General features: G+C 36.9%; 2 protein-coding genes and 1 long non-coding RNA gene across 4 annotated transcripts; 1 reads left to right on the top strand and 2 right to left on the bottom strand.

Moving 5' to 3' along the window:
- Positions 1-3685: 3685 nt before the first annotated feature.
- On the bottom strand, positions 3686-6069 carry LOC113353621. Of its 2 annotated transcripts, XR_003361423.1 has the most exons (5): positions 5816-6069; positions 5686-5725; positions 4776-4988; positions 4426-4563; positions 3686-3923 (listed from the first exon to the last, which is right to left on the bottom strand). It is a non-coding gene; the product is annotated as an uncharacterized LOC113353621 (long non-coding RNA). The 2 variants fall into 2 exon arrangements; XR_003361424.1 differs by lacking the exon at positions 4776-4988.
- A 9355-nt stretch (positions 6070-15424) lies between these two features.
- On the bottom strand, positions 15425-16363 carry LOC113351469 (uncharacterized mitochondrial protein AtMg00810-like). Its single transcript, XM_026595449.1, has 2 exons — positions 16075-16363; positions 15425-15975 (listed from the first exon to the last, which is right to left on the bottom strand). The coding sequence occupies exons 1-2, from the start codon at positions 16361-16363 to the stop codon at positions 15425-15427; spliced, it is 840 nt and encodes a 279-aa protein (XP_026451234.1).
- Positions 16364-26316: 9953 nt separating this feature from the next.
- Positions 26317-27675, top strand: LOC113351470 (putative F-box/LRR-repeat protein At3g44810). The gene is made up of 2 exons (XM_026595450.1): positions 26317-26757; positions 27454-27675. The coding sequence occupies exons 1-2, from the start codon at positions 26317-26319 to the stop codon at positions 27673-27675; spliced, it is 663 nt and encodes a 220-aa protein (XP_026451235.1).
- Positions 27676-27982: the final 307 nt, after the last annotated feature.

A 27982-nucleotide genomic window follows, 5' to 3' on the forward strand; every position in this document is an offset into this window, starting at 1 on the left:
TTTACTCGTCCATTTAAACCATGTTTTAAAAATATTTGGACAAATAACCCATTTTCCGATTATTCAAATCGATGCATGGTAGGGTAGTTTTACTCGATATTTCAATACATATACTAGGGAATGAACTAGAATTCGCATTTGCATGGTCCTTATAAGGATATTTGTACACGCAGCAGCAGCTGAATTTCGTTTAACTACCTAGTGTTTATGAAATAGAATCTAGCAATGGTACTACTAGTACAATATTTTAGGGTTTATCTCTGCCTTTCTTATTAACTTATTTTTCACGATGAATAATCTGACTGTCACAAATGAGTACTTATTTTTTTTGTCATATATCTTACTTGATGATAGGTCATTTCTCATAGAAGAAGAAGTTTATTTGCAAAATACAAACTCATGGGACAAACAAAAAAGTCGCATCGTTCTGAAAATGAAGATAGAATCAGTATTTTACCGGACGCTTTACTTTTTCTAGTCCTTGGTTTTTTGGATATGAAAACCATAGTTAGAACTAGCATTTTATCCACAAAATGGAGGTACATATGGAAGTATGTTTCCATTTTGGAGTTAGATACTCGGGCTTTCTTCGATTCGGCAACTAAAGAGGTGCTTCCTTTTACAGGATTTTCATTTTGGAGTTAGATACTCGGGCTTTCTTCGATTCGGAAACTAAAGAGGTGCTTGCTTTTATAGTATTTGTTAACATTGTACTCATACTTAGAGACACCTCCGACATAGAGATGTTCGTTCTTTATTGGGATAACAATCCAATGAAATAGCAAAACATCTTAACTCATGGATCCTTGCTTCCTTAAGTCATAACGTACAGATCCTACATATCGAGATCAGATGTAACAGTACTTTGACATTCAAGCTACCTCATCAACTATTTATATCTCAATCGCTAACTGACTTGACCCTGGATTTTGACGGCCGCATGCTAGCATCAAATATTTTTCTTCCTGATTCAATGCGTCTGCCTCAGCTCAAATCCTTGGCTCTTTATTCATTCACTGGCACTGAAGGTTTTAATATGGGTTAATAAGCTGCTGTCAAGTTGTCCAGTTTTAAGTATGCTTATAATAAGAGATATGTGGGTAAGAGATGATGATGAGGGTATTAATGTTGACTGTCATGAGCTAGAGCATTTGGAGATAATCAACACTAATACTAGTGTAAGCTTTATGGCAAAGATTATCAAGTTATCTAATCCGAATCTCAGTTCTTTTATTTGTGAAGACTATATGTTACAAGACTATTCTTTAGAGAACCTTTCTTCTCTAGTCACAGCTAATATTGATATGATGAGAGGAGCATTTGATGATCATAATGAAGACAAGTGCCTTCCTGAGCGTATAATAATTTTTTTTGATAGGACTCCATAATGTGAAAGAACTAACAATATCCCCGGCTGATTTCCTTCAGGTATGGGCGTACCTGTGCTTCACTTATTTGTTTGTTATCTTGTGCATCCATGCACCCATTGATTACTTTTTATTGTTCTCAACATTTTCTACTTTACGTAAATTTATTTTCCTGATCACAAAATGGTAACATATATAACCTATTTATTTTTACTTTCGATGTTTTAAGCATTCATTTAATAAGCTCAGGGACTTCTCTACCTGTACGGCTGTAACCAACTTTACGCGAAACATCTTATAGGATGACAATTACCTCTAGTGTTGACCTGTGTTACTTTGATTTATTTCAAAATTTAGGCATCACAACGATGTAATGGCAAGATTAGGTACACCGTTCTTTTCATGTTATTAGCTCTTAGGAGATCGGAGGCTACCTGGAATTCTTTTTACAAGTAAAAAACTAGTGCTTTGGAGATTATCTAATTGCGACTTTACAATGCAGCACATTGTACTTCATATTTACACAATTATTTATTCTTCTTTACCTTGTGTAATGTAGCCCTAGTTGCAACTATATCTGAATGTTTTTTCTATTGGTTAACAAGGTTCCCAACATAAAGGAGTGCCAATCCCCTCACTTTCATAATCTACGAAGTTTGACGCTGGAAATGTGTTTTACCAAACGTTGCTTGAGAACATTGACATGGTAACTCAAGACCTCTCCTTATGTAGAAGCTCTTTTTCTTACATAACAACATTCCAAATCTTTTTTTATTTGTTATTTGTGTTGATATTTAAAAAGGCTTATAGCTAGCCCTAAACGCTGTCTAAAATGCTCCACAAATCATCCAATCATGGAGTTTACTTTTGTTTCACTCTCATTTTCTCTAATAGTAAATGCAGTCCGATGAAGTGGAAGATGATGAAGTGAACTCATTAGTGCCATGAAGTTTGTCTGGCCTAAAAGTTATTGAGCTCAGAGAGTTTAAAGGATGTGATACTGAGATCAAGTTTCTGGAATTTGTACTGAAACATGCAGAAGTTTTGGAAAAGATGGATTTATTTTTCTGCGATGGTGAAAGCTTATTGACGTTGACACAAAAAAACTAACCAAAGGCTATTTGACCAATGGTAGTGGCCTATTCAAATCTTTAGTTGCGTATCACTTTATGCATTTAATGTTAGTTGCCCGGCCGTAGTGGCGTAAGAGGGTGTTGTTTATGTTTAAAGCAACAAGTTCGCAATGGTTAGTTGGTCGCCATGTCTAAAGCTACTAGTATGGCTAGTTGACCAACAGTTGTCACATAATAGGTAAAGCCACTAATTTGAGTAGCTGCACTGTTATTAGCGAAAACATTAAAGCATTTATAATCTTGTAGTGGTTTAATAGATAATGCATTTAGAGGTTCATCTAGTAGCCAACGATATAAAACCACTGGATTCTGTACCAGGTGGTTTACATGCGTAATCATTTAATCCACTAAATTTTTGTCTAGTGGTTCAACAGGTTACGGATATAGAATACTACATGTATTGGTAGTTGCTAACCTTGCTTGCAAAAATCTACGCAACTAAGTTTTAGTGGCCTAAATTTTAGAGCTACGAGTATCTGTAACAGCCTATTAGTTAAAGCTACAATTTCTTAGCTGCTCAATTACCGATATTATCATTTATTCAATTACCATATATGTTGCCGTAATTTCTGCGGTTAATAAAATTTTATTTCCAAATTGAAAGATCGGTGCCATTACTGTCACTATTATTTAGTTAATTTCCAAATTGAAAGATAATTAATTAGTTAAAGAAGATATTACAAATCCAATAGAAAATACCGTGTTTCTATTGGTGTGGCACATAGGGCACACCCAAGCAGTGGCACAGACGATCTGGACCCCTTATCATTTAGTTAATTGCCATATCTTTTGCCGTAATTTTTGCGGTTAACAAATATTTTATTTCCAAATTGAAAGATCTGTGCCATTATTATATTACGATTACATAGCTAATTGCCTTACTTTTCGCCATATTTTTTTTGGGTTAAGAAATTCCAATTTAATGGGTCTGGGATGAATCTTAACAAAATTACATATACTATTAGAGGGGAAAATTATTCCATGAACAAGGAGGTTTTTATGAATAAAACACTAGATATTTAATAAATTTCAAACACAAAAGATATATGTTTTTTTTCTAAGATAATATAGTGGTTGTGACGAGTGACATCAAAACAAATTCTAAAAATACAACAATGACATCATATTAAGTGAACGCTTAAAAACAAAAAAATGGCCAACACATTAAGTGGCAGTCGGACGCACACCTGACAGAAACCTTTTTCAGTTGGAGGCCTGGAGATGGCTTTCTTTGAAAAGCAGGAGGAATGACTGTCCAATACAAACGCCATGACCCATCCTAGTTTTACTGTTCAGCATCATGAACAACATTACCTCATCAATAGATAAAATGAGCGACTAAGACTGTTGTATCTTGAAGATCTGATACATAAAGTAATCATCCGATCCCTTAACAGATTTGGTTTCTACAAAGTGTAATATCCTGCACCAAAAGATTTATGAGCAATTGCTATATTAGCACACACAAAACATACTCAGTAACAAAATAGCCAAACAAAATCAAGAACCGTATGAAATTCAAAAAGGAAATAACATCTATCTATAACAGAACTTCATTTTCACTTCATCACTTAATACTAGACGACTGTTGCAGCAATCGGGACCAACGAACAAACAAAAGCTAGACAAAATAAAAACTAAGCTTTTCAGCAACATCTGCGAGTTTCTAAGAACTACTCATTTATGATTTATCAACTAGAGTTGACAGTGTTCAACTTTTAAAGTAGGCATCTGGAATTATAGTGTACATCCTGAAATGGTGGTTCAAAATTGAACTTTGAGTGTATGATATCCTGAAAGTATAATTTAGCTTACATCTTGAACTTGTCATATTTATCTGGCATTTACTGAAATGGTAAGAGATTTGATTAAAGTGTATGATTTCAAATAGCCAAACAGCTGTATGATTTAGTGGATTTTAGTACCTTCTTCATGTAGTTTTCAACAAGCCATGGTACTTCAGTGGAGTTTCAACTGGACTCTTGAATCAACCAAAGGTAATTCCCTTCCAAACATGTCCAGTGACCAGCTGAAAAAGGAGAGTTGAATCTCTTCACTCCATGCTGCAACACCCAATAAGTGATTAGGAAGACAGTAAGTAGATACAAATGCATAAAAATGAAGAAATTAATTTATAGTTCCTGGCAATATATGTCTGATTTATCCAATTAGTTTTTGATCCAAAATTGTACACAAAGCAACCATAAGAGATCCCGAAACTTCATTGCAATCAAAATTAGTGGATTAGAGGAAGAAAAAAAGATTAAAATGGCACCTGCAGGAAGCAATAACAGATATTGATATTTACAACTATATACTTTGGTGTTGCAAAGAATGGCCAAGATTCCATAATCTGGGTCCTTATATAAGTGCCTATCAATTCCCATGAACTGCAGTTCAAAATTCCACGTAGATGATGATTGCGATATTGAATGTCTTAACACCGGCTGTTTTCGGTTATGGCATGTTTTTACGTTGTTGACTATTCCTGGAAGGACCGTATACACCTAGGTCAGTTTATGCAAACAAACTTTCAAGGCTACGAAATTCTAAGTTCAGCAATGTCAAGAAAAATAACAACCATGCTTCAAATAAGTACACCCTCACAGGGTTAAAGAATGACTCCTACTAGTCTACCCTACATACAGAAGACACATTATTACAAACGCCATAGAAAATTACTCGATTAAAACCAACTAAATTCTTTCTTTCCAATAAATTGCCAAACATTTTTTGTGCATAAAACACAAAATTGAATCTTAAAATCAAATGAATATACTTCGATAAATTCAAATCATCACATAAAATCAGTACTACAACAAACCCATCTCTTTACACAATGAAACAGCATATAAATGAAATAGAGTAATAGAGATTAGGAGAAAAAATAAATTAGGATATTGTATCTTCACCATACATTGAAATCGATAGCATCAGCATCAACGAAAACGATATAACATATGATTTTTAATAACCTCTTCAAATGGATTTGATTCATAACAGTGAATCAGTGAGCAGGAAAAAAATGAGTAGCAGGAGCCCTACAAAGAATAAGACCATGGTAAGGTCAACGACTAGCGTTTTCCTTTCCGTTGCTAACCTTTAAACATCATACGGATCAGAGAATAAATCTAAGCATAGTCCCGGCATAATGAAAAACATGGGAGATGAAAAGAAAAACTGACCTGTAGCCGGTCTTTGATTTTAGCTCTTTCGTGGAAAAATCTGTGGAAAAGACATTCTCAATTCGTTTAGAATCATGAAGGAATCATAAATAATTGTTTCGAACAACCAATGTAAATAACCAAAACTCACCGCCATTTAAACTTCTAACAATCCCTAAAAATCTTTATACAGAGCAAAATTGAAGAACTGAAAAGTGAAAAACTCTAAAAAGCATAATTTCGGTGCTGCTGGAATTACTGAGGTGTGAGGTTACTTCGTTTTTATTGTTTGAGATGGTGCTTGTCATGGTGGTGGTGAGGGAAATGGTGAATCAGTGATGGCGGCGTGAACCACAATAGATTTTTTTGGTTTGGTGGTAATGAAGAGATGGAGAGCGAGACATGCCGTTAAGTGCAGCGTTAGGGTTTTGTTCAATATTTCGGTAAACGCAACGCATAAAGTTTTGATGTCTGATAAGTATAGTTTTAACACGTGGATATCAAGATAATTAGTAGATCTTTTACCAACTAATCTTACCGGTTCATTTGGGGACCATGTTAACAATCAATCACGAGTAATCTTATAGCTTCTCCGAGGGTGGTTGTGTGTGTTTCCTAGGTGACAACCTAAACAAGACATCCTCATTCCAATTTTTCCTTAAATTTAGGGGAAAAAACATTTCATCCCCAGTGATGTTGTTGGTGATTCTTTATGAATTAAATGCATTGTTTATTTTTAGTGAATTTTAGATTTTATTACACCTAAAGAGGGCTATTCAATATATTGGAATTAATTTTAGGAAGCAAAAGCTTACTAGGATAGCTTGACATTGTCGAGGTGAATGTCTAAAACTTAACATTCACCTTGACAATGTCTAACAAAAATTAAGTCATGTCATCTTCATATTGATTTAAAAAATTGGGTTGGAGAAGATTTTTAGGGAAAATGAATGTCTATCCTATATGGACTTAAACATTTATCTTCACATACATTCCATTGGAGAAACTCTTACCAACGCATAAGATTTTGAGTTACCAAGCAAATTCAAAAATCCTTTATGAGATTTTAGATCACGGGTATGGTTTTTTTACCAATCAAGATGATTTTTCTCTACGATACAACTGGGTTTGGGTAGGGCTTAATGATCAATCAAAGTGATAATTTTCCTTTTTCTTTACAATACAATTGGGTTTGGGTTATTCGGATTCTTTTTGGTAAGATGCATATATACCGTATTGGTAGTACCTGATTTTGACCAAGTATATAAACTTTTGGTTAAAGTAGTCGATTTTGAGTCACCAAATAAATTCAAAATTCCTTTGTGAAGTTTTAAGTCATGAAAATGGTTTTCGATCGATCACAATAACAAATTTTGCTTTACGAAGCATTTGCCTTTGGGTTAACAGGAAGTTTTGGTGCAAAGATGCATATTATACATGGTGATAATAATATGGTTCTTCCGATCAACTCACTTTAACTTAAAGTGGTTGATCTTAAGTCATGAGGCATTCTTGAAAACCTTGTTAGATTTTCGGTGTCGATTACGGTTTTGCACTACTTAATGATGCAAATAATGATTTTTCTAAAATATTTCTTTGGTTCAAGAGATAAAGGTGAGCATGGGCAGGTTTTCACCTCATCCGCATCCAATCCAATGCATTAGGGATTTCAAATTAAGCATATGTATCCAATCCAACATCTAAGGGATTTGCAATCCAATGGATGCATGAATGGTCGGATTGGATACAGATAATCTAATGGATTTGTTTTAGTTAAAAATTTATAACAGAGAAAATAAAACAAACACAAAAAACTTCTTATAAAACCTACATATCATATATACGTATACAAATACATAAATGCCATGTACAGTATCCCAAACAAACAACTTAAGAATTCCCAAATGATCCATGGTGTTTCCTAGAACTATATAAATGCCCTTAATTTAAAGGATATGGATGGCCAACTAATTTTCAAGGTTGCATCCGAGCCCGATATGTAATCCGTTGGATCTCAAAAGTTTCATCCACATCCAACCCATTGATGAACGGTCTGGGCATTTATCCGCAAAAGAACGATTGGTCCCGGTTAAATCCGCGGATTACGAGCCAAATGCTCACTCCTACCAAGAGATACAAAATAAGCAGATAAAAAATATGATTTTGTTTACGTATCTCGACTTATATGGTTAAACGGCCGATTTAAGTCACTGATCATATTCAAGAAATCCCTTATGAGATTTCAAGTCATCAGCATGGTTTTGGTGCTCACAGTAATAATTTTTAGTTTGCAAGGGAATTGGTTATGGGTTATTAACAGTTTTTTTCTCCAGGAGATGCATATTCTGCAGATAAAATTGGACTTCGGTTGATATCATCCGATCTCATTCAAATCTCAAAGATCCACGTAAATTTATATGATTCTAAATTTTGTTAGATGTAATTGCATATCAAATGCTCAAAAATTAACATAGATTCAATTGATTCGATTTCGAACTTCATTAGATTTGACTACCTTTCATTTAATACTTACAGATTTATAGAAACTCAAAACACTCTGGATTTTGGACTTCACTTGATCCCTTTTCATCTCATCGGATAATAAAAGATTTACATTAATATTTTGGAGTTCGTTTAATCTCACTGTGTAGCTACATAATTCATTCGATTATGAATCTCGTACTGTTAGATTATATGATTGGTCATGGTATCGGTAATTCAATATTACAAAAATATTTAGTGTTTGTTATATAAAGTATGACTTAATTTACAAGTATTCGATTCTTGAATATCATTATACAGACCCTGTGGATTATCAATTAATATATATTTCAGTTTTGTTTAATAGTTTGTAGTTCCAATTTAGCAACAACAAGTTTCAACCTAATATGGAGAGATCGAAGAACCTGAGATATTTATTGGTTTTTTAGTCTGGTACCATGTTAAAGTTTATTGAACTAGAACTCACTAATAGAGGAAATGACAATAAAATTTAACAAAATAGAAATCGCAAAACTTAATTACATAGAAAGCACACTAATATTTATACTATCAAAACTCTATAAACACTAGTCTTATAATCTCATTCTTCATTGATTGGAGAGATTAATCAATCCTAATAACCTTTCAATGTATATTGGACTTCACATTAACGTTAGGCAAAACTTAATTACATAGAAAGCACACTAACATTTATACTATCAAAACTCTATAAACACTAGTCTTATAATCTCATTCTTCATTGATTGGAGAGATTAATCAATCCTAATAACCTTTCAATGTATATTGGACTTCACATTAACATTAGACGTCGTTAAATTACGAAAATAAATTATTTTGTCTTGATATTCAAAATATATTACATGAGGTTGAACAAATTACGAAGATGAATGAACTTGTACATATATTACATGAGATTGAACAAATTACATAGACGAATGAACTTGTCTTTGAGTTGACTTAATCAAGCTTCTAAGTACATCTAACGTGATCAACCAAACTAAAAGTTGAGAATATTTTTTTTTGGAATCAGTTTATTTAAAATTTTAAGCATCCAATTAGATGCTTCGAATTTCATAATTGGACGAGTTGATTTTGGAATTTACTTATATAAATTTTCAATCATACTTACCAGAGTCCGATAAATTACAAAATCTTAAGGAATTAGGGCAAAAAGAATGAATCACCATTTTCACTTACACAAAATGTATAACTAGGCCTGCACATGGTGCGGTTATGTTCGGTTATAGTTAAAACCGTTGACGGAACCGTACATACAGCGGTTATGAGAATCAAAATTGTAACCGAACCGTTCCCTCTTCGGTGCGGTTTTAAACCGACATGAGTCTACTCGGTTACGGTGCGGTTGTCATCGGTTTATACCGATGGGAAAATTGTGAACAAAAAAAGAAGTACAAACAGTAGAACCATTAAAATGAAGTGATTTTCTTACATTACATTCAAGTGGTTTCCAAACACATTCAACAATTGAACCATTAAAATGAAGAAACAAAGTTTTATCCAACAAACTTTGGAAAGAAAAACACCGAGTAAGTCAAATTAAGTTCCCTAATTCCACTGCAACCTTCAAGCTTCCATCCTCAAAAAATCATAACTAGTTAATTGATCACGATTCCCCTTAACAGATCCACCATATCATACTATCTCTGAAAACTCTTTATCTCCCATCAACGTAACCATACCTTCTATCTCTCTTCATATAATAACAGATCCATTTCCTGTAAAAGAGTACAAACATAACATGATACTTCAAAAAAAAAACAGAAAGAAAGAAATTTAGATCCAATCAATCTCTAATTTCCCTAATCAAAAAAAGCGGTGGTGCTGGTGATGGTGGTGTAGCAGGCGGTGGTGCTGATGATGGTGGTGTAGGAGGCGGTTTTGCTATGATGCTGCAGGTGGTTGGTACACAAGAAAAAGAATCAATCAAAGAAGAAGAAAAAGAAGAAGTTGGTGATTGGAGTGATGATCTTGATCTTATATGGTAGTCGTGACTGTAAGTAAAAGAAGGAAAAAAAAAAAAAAAGAGGCAGGTTCTTTGAAGAAGATAAGAAAAAGATAAAAGAGAGTCGGAGAGAATTGGTGAGCGAGTGTTAGTCTAGGGTTAGGTTAGTTGCTTATATACAATAAATGAAGGGTTAGGATTAAAATGATTTATAAAATCAATGGTAATAGACATATTCGGTTTTTCGGTGCGGTTAGTGTGCGGTTATGGGTAAAACCGTTGACCGAACCGCAAATCTAACGGTTATTAAAATGAAAACCGTGACCGATCGTTGGATCATCGGTTCGGTGCGGTTACGGTTCGGTTATTGCGGTTACGGTTCGGTTTGCGGTTTCGGTGCGGTTAATGTGCAGCCCTATGTATAACCATATGCCAATATTTCGATGGAAAGCCAGAGTCTTTTGACATCACGTTTCGATCCGTGTGGTATAAATCTGGCTAATAGAAAGCCAAAATTTCCTATCCACGAGCAACCCATAGAAGTCATACGGATTGCCACCTTGTCACCTTGTCGAATTGAGGGAAAATTGCGCGCGCAAGATTTGTTGTGGCGCGCTACAAAAATTTGTGCAAAATTATAATTTTATGGTGATTTTCCGATTTATATGTGTTGCCTAAATATTTTGGGCTAGAAATCGCCTATCGAATCCCTAAAGGCTAAAGCAGTACAACTTTCTGAAACCTAATTCTCAAAATTACTATTTTCTCCAGATTTCCCTTTCTCTTTCGATTCTGATTGATTTCAATGATTTGTGAAAAACTCTTAGTGGGTTTTGTTAATAGAGGCGAAGAAACCAAACATCAAGAGATCAGTTTTATGGAGTAATTATCAGAGAAGGTTATTCTCATTATTTTTCTCGGTCGTCTTTGATTCTTATAACGAAAAGGAATTAAATTATCCATCATCCTCACCAAAATATGTTCAATCTGCTAGAAATCGTTTTTTTTTTTTTTCTTAGAAAAAAACTCGTTCCTCATGTCTCTGGTGGAGCTAAAGGTAAGAATATCACTCATGTTTTGTTGTTTCTTGAAGATGCACATGTTTATTTTTGTTTCTGTCTTTGCACTTTAATTCTCATAAATATATGACGTTAACTGTTTGAAAAAATTACTCTGAGAGTTTTCTAATAGATTTGGTCGATATGATTTTGACAAACTCAATTTTTGACTGTATTTTCAGATGCAGGTTGGATTTTTTATGAAACTGTTTGAATGAGGGTTTGAAGATGAGATGAACTTACAAAACAAAGGGTAGACTCACTCTAGGAAGTATTGGTAGGTTCAACACCTCGACTGGCTATTATCAAGTTACAAAACAAAGGGTAGACTGTTCATAACCACGGCTCTTGTTGTCAAGTTTGTAATTTCTAGGTAATAATTCTTCTTCAAATGTTGTCTCATGGATCTATTATCTGAGTGTGCTCAATTTTATTTTATTGCTAAGATTGATCTGATGTAATGAGGATTAAGTGTTTGCTTCCGTTGTTTATGATTTTTTCTAGTTGAGAATATGTTATGTAGTAATTATGGTTTTGAAAATTTTGTGTAAAGCTTCACAACTTTTTTTTAGCACAATTTTTGTGTGTATTCTGAAAAATTGAGTTAGGTTATCCAAAGATTGAGGTTCTAGTTATATATAACTTGTAATTTGGTTGAAGTAAAAAGTTGTGTTTGATTTGTTTGTTTCCTTTGAAGCTTAGTTTAGGAATTCTGCTTTCTCTATGGGAAGTCTGCAACTGAGCTGTTTTAAGATCCATATTTAACAGCTGTACATTTTTGTTAACCACTTACTATGTTTTGTAGGTGCTTGAAATGAACAATAAACAAGTTAATCTGGATAAGGAACACTCCTTACATTGAAGGTAATATAAAAATTCAGGTTATAATTCTGTATAGTGATCCATCAATATTGCAGCAGTGATGCTCCTCCGCTACTTTGTGCCTCCGTCCTGTCATAATGCATACTCTACTTTCTCACATATTTCAATATATCTAGGCATATGACATTGAAGTGCCTAATTGTGGATGATATTCTGCGCAGAATGGTCCGAGACATATCCAGTCGTAATGGCAGCTTAGGTATTTGTTTTGATTCAGTAATAGACCGTTAGTTATTTCTCTTTTGGTAATTATGTCTAAAGTAAATTGTGTTTTATTGGAGACATTCAAACTCTCTAGGTCAGGTGTCTATGACAATAAGACATGTCTTGTTTTGAATGATTTTATACACGAAAGTACATTGTTGTAGTCTTATTTTCTTCAAGGCAAAAGTGTTTTCTAATAATTTTGCAGACCATTGGTTCACTTTCTATTAATTGTTGAGACCATTGGTTCTCTTTTTATCTGTCATTTCTAACTCTTCGTGACTTTACGACGACCTCTCATGACTGTGGTTAGATTTGAATGATTGCCTAGTTGTATTTTACCTTAGATGTGTAAGATACAGTTTCTATATGCCTTTTCTGAAATTTGAAAATAAAGGTTCTCTTGAAATGCATTCATGTAGAAGGTATCGTGCCTATGGGCTTCGCTCACTCAAACAATTTATTTTTCCTGATATAACAATGCATCAGTTGTGCAGTCCAGACTTCTTCCTTAATCCCAGTAAATGGAAACACTACTTTGGTTGGCAAGAAGGGGACACAGATACAGCCTACGTTGTTGTGATAAATGGTGGTGAAGACAAGGAATGCCGACTTGCTTTAATTAGGGATGTAGTTATACCAAACCATCATTGTTCCCTAACACTTTTACCAGATTGCGAATCTCTGAATGAAGCTATTCTTAAGGCTTCAGAATCTCATATAGGCTATAGCGGAGGGTTTTGATGTAAATGTAAGTTCTCGAATTTACATTCACTTCTGCCGGTGTTACTCTTGTGTTTCATGACCATTCCCATTTTCTTGACAAAATATGTTGCTTATTTGTGATTTTTCCTTCCACTACTTTTTTTATGGGAATCTTTTAGATGTACGTAATGGAGAAGTAGATAAAAAGGGAAAACTACTGAGCAAGAAGATGTTCCTGAGTTGTCAACAAAATGTGAGTTCTCAAAATTTACATTCACCTCTGCCGGTGTTACTCTTGTATTTCGGTTCCATTCTTAATAACTTCTTTGGATGTGATCCTATTTTTGTTTAGTATGAAATTTATTACTCATTGTGTTTATGTTGTTTTTATGTCAAGTCGCAAGGCCATGTTTGGATTCTTGAGTTTATTCTACTATTAAATATCTTTGTGGTTATTCAATTTTTGGTTATTCAATTCTAACTAGTGTATTGTTGATAAGTAATATGGGGATATATGTGAAGATTTTGTTTGGGTATTGAACATAGAGAGTACTTTGTGTTAAAAAGAGAACTGTGTGCTAGCAGTTTGTCATCATTGTTATAAAGTAAGCCTTAATTGCCGATCTTTTTGCAGATCAGAGGAGCGAAGCGATGGTATTCAAGTTATCTTAGATGAGTATTGCAACAAGATCACAATGAAAATTTAGATGACTGACGTTCAAATCCAAAACCATCAGCCATGGAGAAGTAATAGCAGCCATCAAAAGACAAGATGATATGATGAACACGATGAGATTGAATTTGACGATGATATGGGATTCTGATAGTCTGCAGTTAGGGAAGGCGCAGTAGTGAAGTTTTTATTTTTTTTTATGAATAATTTAACTCTTTTCTGTCTTGTTTTTTGTACGGAACTTTTGAACTATGGAAACTGAAACTGATGCCCAAGACTCTGTGACGTATGAAACTTTTCTTTTCTTTTTAAGCAAATTGTTACAACTTCAGTAGAAACTACAGCGTATTTTTGTTTATTAAGCTATACACAGGAGCATCGTTAAGCTATACACAGGAGCATCGTATTTGTTAACTTTTGGTGATTGAAGTTCAGGCCTTAGCCTTCATTATCTCTAATAATGACCCTTTAGACGAGGAAAGACCAGATTGATTCCGTAAAACAACTTTTGTTTGTCTTCCTTATATTTTTCTTTAAGTTTGATTATTATTATGTAGCACATCTAATTATATTCTAAATGCCTCCCGAGAAGCATAACTCCCAACATGGTTAAACATATTAGGAATTTCATTATGGAAGTCAACCTTGGTAAGGCTCAAGGATCCTATTATTGGACAGTATGATGGTGAAGCAGAATAAGAGAACTCGTTACAGTTATTTGTCACTTACCTGCTTGTTTGAGTTCCGATAATGAAATTTGATTTACATTTCTTTCATAGTAACTGCTTAGCTCTATCTCCTAACAGAATTTTCAGTCAGAATTCATTTACGCAAGCCTATTACTTAAACTAGCTATCTCGACTCTTCAGTTAAGCTACTAAGATGGTTAAGTTGGTTCCTCAGAGTAGCTAAATGAATATGCCTACTATAGTTGGTATAGTTAGTTCCCAGAAGTTTGAGCAACTAGGCTTACTGGTAGTGGCGTAATTTTAGTGGCTGAAGAGGGGATTAGGAGACTAATGTCTTACCGTTAGTTTTCTCCGAGTGGTTGAATGTTTCAAGCCACTAGTCCGTTTGTTAAGCTGGCCCACAATTATTGCTAATGGGGTATAGAAACTATTGTTGCTTACAGTTTAGTAGCTTAAATTAATATGCACCCCTAGTTGCCTTTCCTAGTGGCCTAAAATGTTATGCAACTAATCGTTTTTTGCTGTTGAAAATTTTTAGTAGCTTTTGGTCAGTTTTTTTGTAGTGAATTAAATGCAATTCCAAGAGTTTCTTCAAGTTTAACAATGGAATTTCACCAAGAGTTTCTTCAAGTTTAACAATGGAATTTCACAATTGAGCCTTTAAACTCATTAGCTAGTTCGGGGATACCCTTGTTCTTTGATTTCCAAATCTGAAACTTGTGTGTTTCGATTTGATACAAAATAACCTTTTATGTTTTTTTGACTTTTCATGGTACAATTGGAGGCCAAGGCAGTTGAATCTTTTATATATATTTTGATTTTTCACAAGATTTATCATGTTATAGACAAGAGTAGTCATGGAATCAAGAATTCTGTTATTGATTGTGTATCTATTACAATGGAGCACTGCTCCTTTTATACAAGCCTAAGAAAAGAAAATAAATATATTACATAATATGGAAGAAAGTAGGGAAACTAATATATACTGAAGATATTCGGTATATCCTAGAGTAATGCAAATAATATACAAAGATATGTATAATACTCTAGAATGTCATCATAATTCTTAACACCCCCCTTAAATTCAAGATGGTCTACAACACATATTGAGTTTGGAACTTAGAAACTGAAGTCGTTTAGAGGGATATGTTTTTGTGAACAAATATGCTATCTGTAATTCCGAATTAGCATAATGCAGCCCAATGGTCCGTTTCTTGTAATGATGTCTCACAAAGTGACAATCAATTTCAACGTGTTTTGTTCGTTCATGAAAGACATCATTGTGTGCAATGTGAATAGCGGTTTTGTTATCACAAAATAATGGAGTAGGCTCTGAAAGATAAACTCCCATATCACTAAGCAGCCAACGTAGCCAGACAATCTCCGATGTAGTATGAGGTAAAGCTCGATATTCCGCCTCAGCACTTGAATGAGAAACAACAGATTGTTTCTTACTACGCCAGGAAATTAGAGAATTACCAAGAAACATACAATATCCAGTAGTTGATCGACGATCAGTTAAATCCCCGGCCCAATCAGAATCGAAATACGCCTTGAGTTTTAAATCAGATGTAGAAGAAAAGTGTAATCCTTGATATAACGTACCTTTGAGATAACCCAGGATTCGAAGAACAACTGCATAATGTGTCTATTGTGGAGCTGACATAAATTGACTCACAACATGCACTGCATGGATAATATCTGGACATGTGATAGTCAAATAATTGAGATTACCCACTAGTTGCCGATACAATGTAGGGTTAGATAGAATTTCTCCGTCTGTAGGATTATATTTAACATTTAACTCAAGAGGAGTATCGACTATTTTATTATCAGTTAATCCTGCACGATGAAGAATTTCAGTAGCGTACTTCACCTGTGATACAAAATATCCTTCAGATGATCGATCAACTTCAATGCCTAGAAAATATCTTAGATGGCCAAGATCTTTCATCTCAAAGGACAAACTTAATTGTGATTTCAGAGCATTGATACCTTCCAAATCACTTCCAGTAATAACCATGTCATCAACATAAATAAGAACAGGAACAATTCATTTTTTCTGATCTTTTAAGGAATATGTCAGAGTCATATGCACTTTGAGTAAACCCATATTGATTAATAGCACTGCTTAACTTCTCAAACCAAGAAGAGGTGCTTGTTTAAGACCATATAATGCTCGGCGAAGCTTACTGACTTGGTTTGGAGAGTGATGAAATCCTAGAGGTGGATGCATGTATACTTCTTCTTCAAGATCTCCATGAAAAAAGGTGTTGATGGTATTTTTTAGTTCAGATCTAAATTTGTAAAACCTTACATTTAATATGATGTCATTCTGCAAAGAGACAGAACCATGTAAAAGTGATGAGTGCTTAACCTCTTGACTGGCGCATTTATTGAGCAATTCAATATCTTCACATGAAATTTATCCATAATGGTGCATGTAGCAATAATCCCAGATATTCTGTAAATTTCGACACCCTGCATGTATTATCCAGTTAATATAAGCTTCTCTGAATGTTTTATGTGCTATGTTTCCCATTTGAACCCTTAATATTGATATGACATGACAATTTGTGTTCACTCGTAGCATGAATTTCCCAAAGTATCGAGGTTAAGGTCCTTGCATAAAAGCACTCAATCGGAAAGCATACTATTCTCTGGAAATAAATTTAAAGAACTTTGTGTCAACACAGAGAATTCAGTCAATTTTTTGATAATTCACAAGGTTCAAATATCAACCTGACTAATTTGCAAAAATTAGGGTTTTGCGCCTTGTGCAGTATATTAGACCCTACTGGTCGAAATTAAGCTTAGGCAAACTAGGAAATTGATCCGCCATGGATTAGTAGGTGCAAAGTCCTACCCAAAATCAGAAAACAAGCAATAAAGAAGAGCCGCAGAAAATAGAAGCAGCAGCAAAGGAAGGTGTGGTCGTGCCATAGGCCATCCGACACCACTTGCAGATGACCACACCCCCATGCTGCTCGACCGGCCCTCCTCTTTCCTATCGACCAATCAGGTCACTCAAAATACGCCACATGCACATGAGTTTTGGCTGCACCAGATGGTCACAATGCCAATTGGCCTTCAAAACACCACGTTGCGCCAATGCACTAGTCGGCATGCCAAACGTGCCAAATGTGCCATTCCGCTCCAACGAGCTAACCAGCATGTGAAACGTGCCATGTCGTGCTAAAGTGCTAGTCGGCATGCCAAATACGCCTAGCGTGCCACTTTGCCGCATTAGCATGCCAAACGTGTCAACATGCCACAAAATAGTGCGCCTACGTGGTGATCCACCTTCTGTTCGTGGCCAACGCCGTAACAGAGTCTGGTCAAGGTATCCCAACTAGAACACGATTTTTCTTTAGTGGCATTAGTTGAAACCCTATCTTTGGTTGTGGCCCAAATTACTCCACTCTGGGACCCACAACATGCCACGAGCCATGCGGGACCCAGGAAACCGTAAAAATGGCGCCATTATATGGCCACTCATAGCCGCCCTTGCTCCTATGACCATCCCCATGTTATGGCTTCGCCATAATTCCTTTGGCATGGCCATGGTGTCGTTTGCACAAAGAACGTCACTGTGCCGCGGCCACATGCCACACGCGCTAATTAGGGTTTCGATATGCCAAACCCTAATTTAAATAAGGTTGCCACGCCAACTAAGCCAGTTAATGTTCCCTAAGGCATTAAGTCTGATATGGAAACTGGATCCAACGTTGCCGAGCCATATTTGGGTCTAACGCCAATATGCCAAAATATAGCTGCCACGGCTACGCCAGGAGCTATTTGCGCCACCATGCCGCTAGCATATGCCAACCATGTCGATGTGCCACTCGCATGCACTAAATGCACCACATGCCACAGGCATGTGTCAATGGCGCCACTTTGCTACTATCAGACGCCAATGGAATGTGGCCATAATCAATGGCCACCCTCCCTCCTGAATTGCAATCTCAGCCGTCCAAATTCGCCACAGAATTGACAGGCCAATGGCAAGTTTTAAGTGACCAGCTAAGACAAGCCTATTAGCATCACACTTTATTCTTGAGGCAAGTCTTCTGACTTTGACTTGCCACACATGCCAATTTGTTACTTAGTTGGTACACAATTAATCAGAATAGCCAGGTCTTGCATACAAGACCCATTCAACAATCTGCTGCACATTTTCCACAAAAATACTCGAGACATCAAACATGTCACAAATTGGGGATGCTCATCATGGTATTGGTATGGCGGTTTATAGCGTGCGGCGTGCAATACGTACGTCCATTATAAGAAAGTGTCAGGAAAGCAGGTCAGTTAGTAGCGGCAAGAAGTAGTGGGTGTAAACTAACCTATTTCCTTCATATTAGGAACGTGGTCTCTGGCATTTACACATTACCCCACTTATACATCACTCAATCACTCCCACATTCTGCTATATATTGGTGCGTTCAATTATGACTTGTATAAATAGGTTTTACCTATGTCGACCAAACAACAACAGTTTTGGTTAACAACAACACAAGTATCCAGAAAACATAAAACAACTGATAGCTTACATTCCGCAAGCCAGTTCCAAATTATGATACAAGTCATAAAATAGCCACACCTTTAGAATTAACCATTCTGGTCTCAACACCTTCTTCGATACCCTCCTTAAGACCAACCAATCTCCTTCACTTTGTGACCGAAGCAAGACTAGAATGACCATTTCTTGGTTTAGGCCAGGATTGTACAGATTGATCTCTCGAATCTAAAGTACTCCCATGCAGTGCATTTTTTTAAGGTATAGATTCATTTCTCATCCACACACCCAGATTTACCAAAACCAGCAGAAACAGTTTTTACCCATAAACAAAAGGCATTTGTAACATCCATTTGGTGAAGATCCCATCCACGAGCAGCAGAAACAGCAAGGAGATTACGGATTGTTATCATACGAGCTACTGTGCAAATGCTTCCTCAAAATCGATACCATACTCTTGATTATAACCCTTAGCATCAAGACAAGATTTATAGCGTTCGATTGAACCATCAGCTCTTGTCTTAATCTTATACACCCATCTGCATCCCACTACATATTTTCCAGGTGGTAAATCTACCATGTCAAATGTCCCATCTCTATCAAGAGAAATTAATTCTTTCTTCATTGAGTGCTTCCATTCTAGAATGGTTGATGCTTTCCTATAACTCTTAGGTTCATACAAAGGTAAAATAGTTGAGAGATAACAATGATAGTGTTTGAGGGTGAAAACGTTTTCTGCTGATTTCGGTAATTTCGGGTGTGTGGGTGAGAAACGAGTCTAAACCCTAAGCAATGTACTGCAAGGGAGTACTTTAGGTTCAAGATATCAATCTGTACAAATCGACCTAAACCAAGAAATGGTCGTTCCATACTTGCTTCGGTCACAAAGAGGAGGAGAAGGGTTGGTTTTGGGGAGGGAAGCGAAGAGAGTGTTGAGACCAAAGTAGTTGATCCTGGAAGAGTAGTTTTTTTGTGACTTGCATCATAAAGTGTGAAGCTAACAGATGGGAAAGCTAGCAAACGTTGTTGTTATTTGGCAAGGTGAGCTTGGGAGACTTGCCGGCTCGGTAGTGACCTTCGACGGTCGAGATTTTGCATCTTGAGAGGAAGGGTATCCGTTGATTATTGCAACCCTTCGTTTGGTATCCAGTGGCATGAAAGCATGGCCGGCATGGCTTTAATATGGCCTAGTTTAGGCGTGGCCAAAAGCTAGGGTTTTGGCATTGTTTGGGCGCAACCAAAACTAGGGCTTGGCGTCGAGCCAAAAGGTTTCCCTGCATTAGCTGGTAACCTTGGACGGCTAAGATCTGCGGAAATGTGGCCGTCGATTTTTGCAAGACTTCGTTTTGGAAGCCGTGAAGGGAAGGCCGACATGGCATGGTTTAGGCGCAGCAAGGTGGCTGGCACGGCATTCCATTGGCACATGTGGCATGGTCGGCATGCCTTCGCGCGGTTTAGGCGTGGCCAAAACTAGGGTTTTGGCGTTGGGCCAAAGGTTACCATGCGTTGGTTGGTGACCTTGGACGGATAAGATTTGCATCTAAGATGGAAGGGTGGTCGTTGATTGTCGCACGCCTTCGTTTTGGCAGTCGTGAGGGGAAGGCCGGCATGGTATAGTTTAGGCGCGGCAAGGTGGCTGACACGGCATGCCATTGGCACATGTGGCATGGTCGGCATGCCTTGGCGTGGTTTAGTCGTGGCAGTTGAGCCAAAGGTTACCATGCGTTGGTTGGTGAACTTGGATGGCTAAGTTTGCATCTAAGATGGAAGGGTGGCTGTTGGTTGTCGCACGCTTTCATTTTGGAAGCCGTAAAGAGAAGGCCGGCATTGTATGGTTTAGGCGCGGCAAGGTGGCTAGCACGGCATGCCATTGGCACATGTGGCATGGTCGGCATGCCTTAGCGCGGTTTAGGCGTGGCCAAAACTAGGGTTTTGGCATTGGGCCAAAGGTTACCATGCGTTGGCTGGCGACCTTGGACAACTAAGATTTTCATCTAAGATGGAAAGATGGTCGTTGATTGTCGCACGCCTTCGTTTTGGCAGCCGTAAAGGTAAGGACGACATGGTATGGTTTAGGCGCGGCAAGGTGGCTGGCACGGCATGCCATTGGCACATGTGGCATGGTCGGCATGCCTTGGCGCGGTTTAGGCGTGGCCAAAACTAGGGTTTTGGCGTTGGGCCAAAGGTTACCATGCGTTGGATGGCGACCTTGGACGGCTAAGATCTACATCTCATATGGAAGGGTGGTCGTTGATTGTTGCAACCCTTCGTTTTGGCAGCCAACGGCATGTAGCGGGGACGGCATGGCTTTGGCATGGAACCGTGGATGGCATGGTTTTCCATTGGCATGTAATCGTGGCGTGGCTAGCATGGTTGGCATGCCTTGGCGCGGAGGTGTGGCTGGAACGGCATGCCATTGGCACATGTGGTGCGGCTGGCATGGTTGGCATGCCTTGGCGCGGAGACGTGGCTGGCATGGTTTTCCATTGGCACGGTAGCGCGGCTGGCATGGTTGGCATGCTTTGGCGCGAGACGTGGCTGGCATGGTTTTCCATTGGCACGGTGGTGCGGCTGGCATGGTTGGCATGCCTTGGCGCAGAGACGTGGATGGCATGCTTTGTCATTGGAACGGTGATGCGACTGGCATGGTTGACATGCCTTGACGCGGAGATGTGGCTGGCACGGCTTGCCATTGGCACGGTGGCGTGGATGGCATGATTGGCATGCTTTGGCGCGGAGACGTGGATGGCATGGTTTTCCATTGGCACGGTGGTGCAGCTGTTATGGTTGGCATGACTTGGCACGGAGATGTGGCTGGCATGGTTTGCCATTGGCACGGTGGTGCGGCTGGCATCGTTGGCATGCCTTGGCGCGGAGACGTGGCTGGCATGGTTTTCCATTGGCACGGTGGTGTAAGAATTTAGCGTTTGGTGTACGAAGGTGATGTCGGTCAATACTAAGGGTTCTATCGTGGAACATGACACATATATATGTTTAAAAAAAAGGTACCCTGGTAATTCTTACGTAGGCGTGTTGAATGATTCAATAAATGCGCTAGTGGTCCTAGTGACGTCATATCAGATGTAAGGTTTTACGATTTTAACCCTAAGCTAAAAACAACCATCAATAAATAGTCAGAAAATTTAGCTGGTGGACGTCGTTCACGAAGAGCCATGGTAGGTACTTCAGATGTAGGAGCATGTTCAGGAGAAGCAGTGTCAGGATGAGATATAGAGTGGTTCGACAATGATCAGGTGTATCTAGGTTTTCTGAAGTGGAGAATGGATGAATTTCTGGTGGTACACTAATCTCAAGATTAGGAATGAGAAAACAGATTCTAATGGAGAGAACTCAACTTCAAAAGGATCTTGGTACGTAAAATTTTCAGACTTACTTCTTGGAAGAGAAAAATATGGTATTTTCTCCAAAAAAGTTACATGATGAGAAACACAGAGTTTTTGACTTGTCGGATCATAGCAGCGATACCCTTTCTGTTCTAAGAAAACACAAATTGAATTCTTTTTACTCAGTTTGTTACGTTCACGTTCTGGAAGAAGAACAAAACAAGTAGAACCAAAAACACGGAGCTCTGAATAGTTAGGTACTTCTCCATAGAGACGTTCATATGGAGATATTCTACCTATAACAGTTGTTGGAACACGATTTATTATATACATGGCAGTAAGGACAGATTCTCCCAAAAAATTAGAAGGAACTGAAGCAGATAGTAATTGAGTTCTAGCAGTTTCTACTACGTGACGATGTTTACGTTCTGCAACTCCGTTTTGTTCAGAGGTTTAAGTGCAAGACAATTGAAGAAGAGTTCCCTCAGAATTGAGAAAATCTTTAAAAGGATTTTATATATATTCCCCCCTTGATCAGCACAGAAGGTTTTAATAGTTTTGGTAAACTGGGTTTTGACCATGGTGGAGAACTCAGTATACTCCCTCCGTTCCACTTTACTTGATGTTTTAGGGTTTATTTTCTGTTCCAATATAGATGAAAGTTTTGGTATTTTCCCCAAATTCTCTCTGATTTACCATTGCTTTGGAATCACCTCATAACATAAATTCTTATCATAATCAACACATAAACAATTACTCCAAATTTTAAATATTTTCCGTAGAGGAAATATACTATAATCCATTAAAATTTGTTACATCTCAAGTAAATTACAATAGGGTTGGTAATTTTCTCTGTAATCTAGAAATTAAAAACTAGCTCATTTAATTTTTTAAGAAGGTATTAATATGGATAAAATTGGAAAAATTTAATTCTCTGATGTTCCTTAATCTACGTGAAAAACTCTACGACATCAAGTAAAACAGAACGGAGGGAGTATATTTTAAGAAAATATGATCTAGAGATGAAAAGATATATCCATGTATATCTTGTGTAATCATCAATAAAAATCACATAATATAAGACTCCTCCTTTAGAAGCAATTGGTGACTTTCCCCAAACATCAGAGCGAATAAGATCAAATGGTGCACTTGAAAAAGTTGTACTGTTATTAAAGGGCATTGTCGGTTATTTGGCCATCTTACAAGAAATGAAATAAGGTTCTTTATCCAGTTGAGTTGACCCTAAAAAACCTTTATTAGTCATGTATCTAAGACGATAAAAGTAAATATGACCTAACCTAGAGTTCCAAGACATTAATGGATAAGTGGTAGATGGTGATATAGAGGCTGAAGCAGCAGCAACTTGATTTTTGAATTGTGGAGGAATAATGAGCATCTCTAGGAGGTATAGTCGACCCACTCTACGGCCTATCCCAACTAGCTTCTCCATCCTTGGATCATGTATAACACAACCAGTAGGAAAGAAGTGAATTTTAAACCCTTGATCACACAGTTGGCCAATAGATATAAGATTCATTGTAATCTTGGGAACAAGAAGTACATCAGGGATACACAATTTGTTGGAAGATTTAACCAAACCAATATGACTTGCAGTTAATTCAGACCTATTAGCGGTATGAATTCTAGGAGTTATTATTGGATACAAACTCTCAAAGAATTGAGGATCATGAGTCATATGGTTAGAAGCACCTGAATCAAGAAACCATCCAGTTGAGTAAATACCTGTAGAAATTGCAAGTGCAGAGGCCATGGTGGGATTATTACCAAATGACGTAACTTGTTTGATCATTTCCTGAATGTCAGCCAGAGATGGTTCGGATTTCTTTTTTATCTCAGATGTGATAGGTGTTGCAGTGAATCTAGCTGGTGTATTTGCATTGAAGTTCCTCCTCTTTTCACGCATGTTTCTGGAAGATGGTGATGTTCAGTTGTTCATTGTATGTCCAACCTCCTTGTTGTAGTTACATTGATATTAAGAAAGATTTTGTGATGTTGTTGATGGTTGAGTTGCTGGTTGATTACAGTTTCTGGCTATGTGTCCGAGTTGTGACATTGAATTTGAGATATGTCACGGTTTGATGGGTTTTTCTGGAGATTATAGTTTGATCTTGAAGGTACAACAAACACAGCTGAGATATCAGTTGTTTTGATTCTTTTCCTTGTTTTTTAAATGATGAGCTCAGACAATGCATCTTCTACAGTGGGAATGGGTGTACGATGAAGACTGCATGCTACGAAAGATTCAAAATCATCCTTTAAAGCCATGAGGAGTTGAACTAGTCGTGATTCTTCTCGGTATTTTTCCCATAATTGAGCACCAACAGTCCATTTGGGTTCTATTAATGCCAGTTGATTCCATACTATGGACATCTCAGAATAGAAATCTGATATAGTCTGGTCATTTTGTTGTTTCAAAAATCGAATATCTTGTTCAAGTCTATAACGTTGAGCAAAATTGATTTGAGTGTACCTTTTGGAAAGAAAATCCCACGCGTCCTTTGCAACTTCAAAACTGGTAAGCTGCATGCTGATTGATGTGATCACAGTATTTCCAATCCATGTAAGGATTTTATGATTATTAATCTCCCAATCTCTTGAACTGTCACTGGTTTCAGGTAAGGTTTTCTCTGAGGTTTTTGTTTTGGGACATTTTTTTGTACCATCTATATATTTTCATAAGCCTTTTCCTTTTAGAAATCTTCTCATAAGGAAAGACCAATGATTATAGTTGGTTTCATCAAACTTTGTTGTGATAGGTTGATAGTATTCTCTAGACATGATGAATAAACAGGTATCTCAACATAAATGATTAAAAAAAAAACAGGATTTCTGGTTTTGACAAAGGAAACGGAAGATTGGATCTTGTGTGGCTCTGATGCCATGACAAGAGTAGTCATGGAATCAAGAGTTCTGTATATTGATTGTGCATCTATTAATTGCAATGGAGCATGCAATGGAGCACTACTCCTTTTATACAAGCCATACAAGCCTAAAAAAAGGAAACGAATATATTACATAATATGGAAGAAGCAGGGAAACTAATATATAATGAAGATATTCGGTATATCTAATGCAAATAATATGCAAAGATATGTAGAATACTCCAATGTCATCATAATTCTTAACAATAGATGAATAGATGATAGATATAGAAGAAAAATTCTTATAAAATCTTTAAGTTTCCACAAGTTCATTGTTATGGCAAGATTCTATGATAGAGATACTCGCTTAAAGATTTTAAGAAGTGGACAACTTTTTTGTTTGAATATTGAAAAGGAAATTCGTTATTTAGTTGTTTTTTTTTTGGAAAAGAGAATGCTATCATTAGCCCAACAATATCCCAGCCCAACAAATTATCACAAGTTAAACAAATGGACCGGCAAATTATTACTCCGGTCCGCCAAGCCTAACTTTTTCTTCAAGAAAGATACAAGGAGATAGTTAAATATTAGGGCTGCACTTCAAAAGGTATACAGTTTCCTTTCTCTACTAACCTACCCACGTCTTGCTGAAACCATCGGAATGTCGTAAGCAATAGTACTTTTGGTCTATTTTTCACCAAAGAAGCAATCTACGTACAGTTTGCAAAACACAAACCATGGAGGAAACAAGAAATTCACCCTTTTTTAATAGCCAAGATAGAATCAGCAATTTACCAGAGGACATAATTGATCGCATAATGTCTTTCTTGGACATGAAATATGTAGTCCAAACCAGCCTTTTGTCCAGAAGATGGAAAGATATTTGGACGTCTGTTTCCTCTCTAAAATTCTTAACCCGTCGATTCATAAGTTCTGAAACTAAAGAGGTACTTCCTTTTGTGATATTTCTTGAAAGGGTACTCATGCGTAGAGATACAACATCCAACATAGAGCTGTTTCATCTTTATTGGGATAATAAATCTAATGAGATAGCAACATATCTTAATCATTGGATCGTTGTTGCTTTACAACGTAATGTTCAACGACTAACTATTGAGATTGAATATAACGATGATTTGGTGTTTAGGTTTCCACATCGTCTCTTTAATTCTTCGTCCTAACTGCGTTGACACTCGATTTCAGTGGCTCACTAATCCTTCTTCCTGACTCAATGTGTTTACCTCAGCTCAAACAATTGAATCTACGTTACATTAGAATTGGTGATGTGAAATTTGTTAATAGGCTACTCTCAAGCTGTCCAGTTCTTGAATCTCTTTTATTAAGAGATATTGAGGCAGACAATGAAGATGGTGTGGGGGTCGACATCAAGTGTTCTCAACTGAAGCACCTAAAAATGGTTAACAATTATCGTACTGCTTGTAATGTGGCTAAGACTGTCAAGTTGTCTACTCCAGTGCTCAAATCCTTCGTTTGTACCGATTACATGATACAAAAGTATTCTCCAGGGAACCTTTCCTCTCTAGTCACTGCAAGTATTGACATGATCGCGACTCACGAAATAGGAGAACAACTTTATCCTGAGCGTATGCTAAAATTTTTGCTAGCAGTTCATAATGTGGAAGAGCTAACATTGTTATCTGACGTCTTTCAGGTTTGGTTACTTATTCCTTTAAACTAATTCGTCTAACAACGATCGATTACTTTGTAGTGTTCTCAACGTTTTGTAGTCTACGCGTAAATAAACATTTCACCTGATCTTTGTATTACTTTGTTATAATTAAGACATTTTTTCTAGGACACCTGGAAACATCTTAGGTTATTAGTTAATTCTAGTTAGGACTTGAGTCACTTAAATCAACTGGCGTTCGGTCCTAGCTATTTTGCTGGTGGATTATGTTCTGAACACTGAAATTGCATGGCAGGTATTTGTTGATTAATAAGTCAATTCTTCTTTTCATGCAAACTGGTTATGTAGATGGCTACCTCAAATATTTTTTTTTTCTTCAAAATATCTTGAGTTATAATCATGCAGATTATCAAATATGGGATACTAAGCCATACACTAATAAGTTTAGTATATACTTATACATATATGTTGAGTTAAAAAAAAAAAAATTCTTCACAATATCTTGTGTTATAATCATGCAGATTATCAAATGTTAGTTTTTCTATTGCTTTAAGTATAGTGAAGCCGTAGGTGCAAAATTTGCTGAATGATTTTCCTATGTATTCTTTTACCAGGTTCTCTCAGAAGCTCCCGACTTAATTGAGTCATCACCCCTTTATTTTCATAATCTGCGATGTTTGAAGTTGGATATGTGTTTTAATTAATTGCTTGGGTATGCAGTCGAATGTAGCAGAAGATGGTGAAGTGGGATTACTTCCATGTGGATTGTCTCGTCTCAAGTATGTTGAGATCAGAGGGATGGAAGGATGTGACAATGAACTCAAGTTTCTGGAACTTGTATTGAAAGAGGCCGCAGTTTTGGAGGAAATGGATTTATGTTTTAGTAATCCTGAAGGCTCACCAGGTGCAACTGTTCGAATACGGGCATCCAACTCAAAATAAATTGGCAATGAGTGGAGAGGCCTTTTAGGATTATAAACCGCAGGATCTTAGATTGTCCATACTATGTGGGACTAATAATCTCAACACACCCCGTCACGTGTAGCCTCGTTGGGTCTAACACGTGGATAATAAATCGGGTGACGCAGAGTATAGGTGCGATCAAACGACTCAACACAAATAACCTGCTCTGATACCATGTTCGAATACGGGCATCCAACTCAAAACCAATTGACAATGAATGGAGAGGCCCTTTAGAATTATAAACCGAAGGATCTTAGATTGCCCATGCTATGTGGGACTAATAATC

The sequence above is a fragment of the Papaver somniferum genome, chromosome 2 (genome assembly GCF_003573695.1).
Source record: "Papaver somniferum cultivar HN1 chromosome 2, ASM357369v1, whole genome shotgun sequence".
NCBI classification, from domain to species: Eukaryota; Viridiplantae; Streptophyta; class Magnoliopsida; order Ranunculales; family Papaveraceae; genus Papaver; species Papaver somniferum.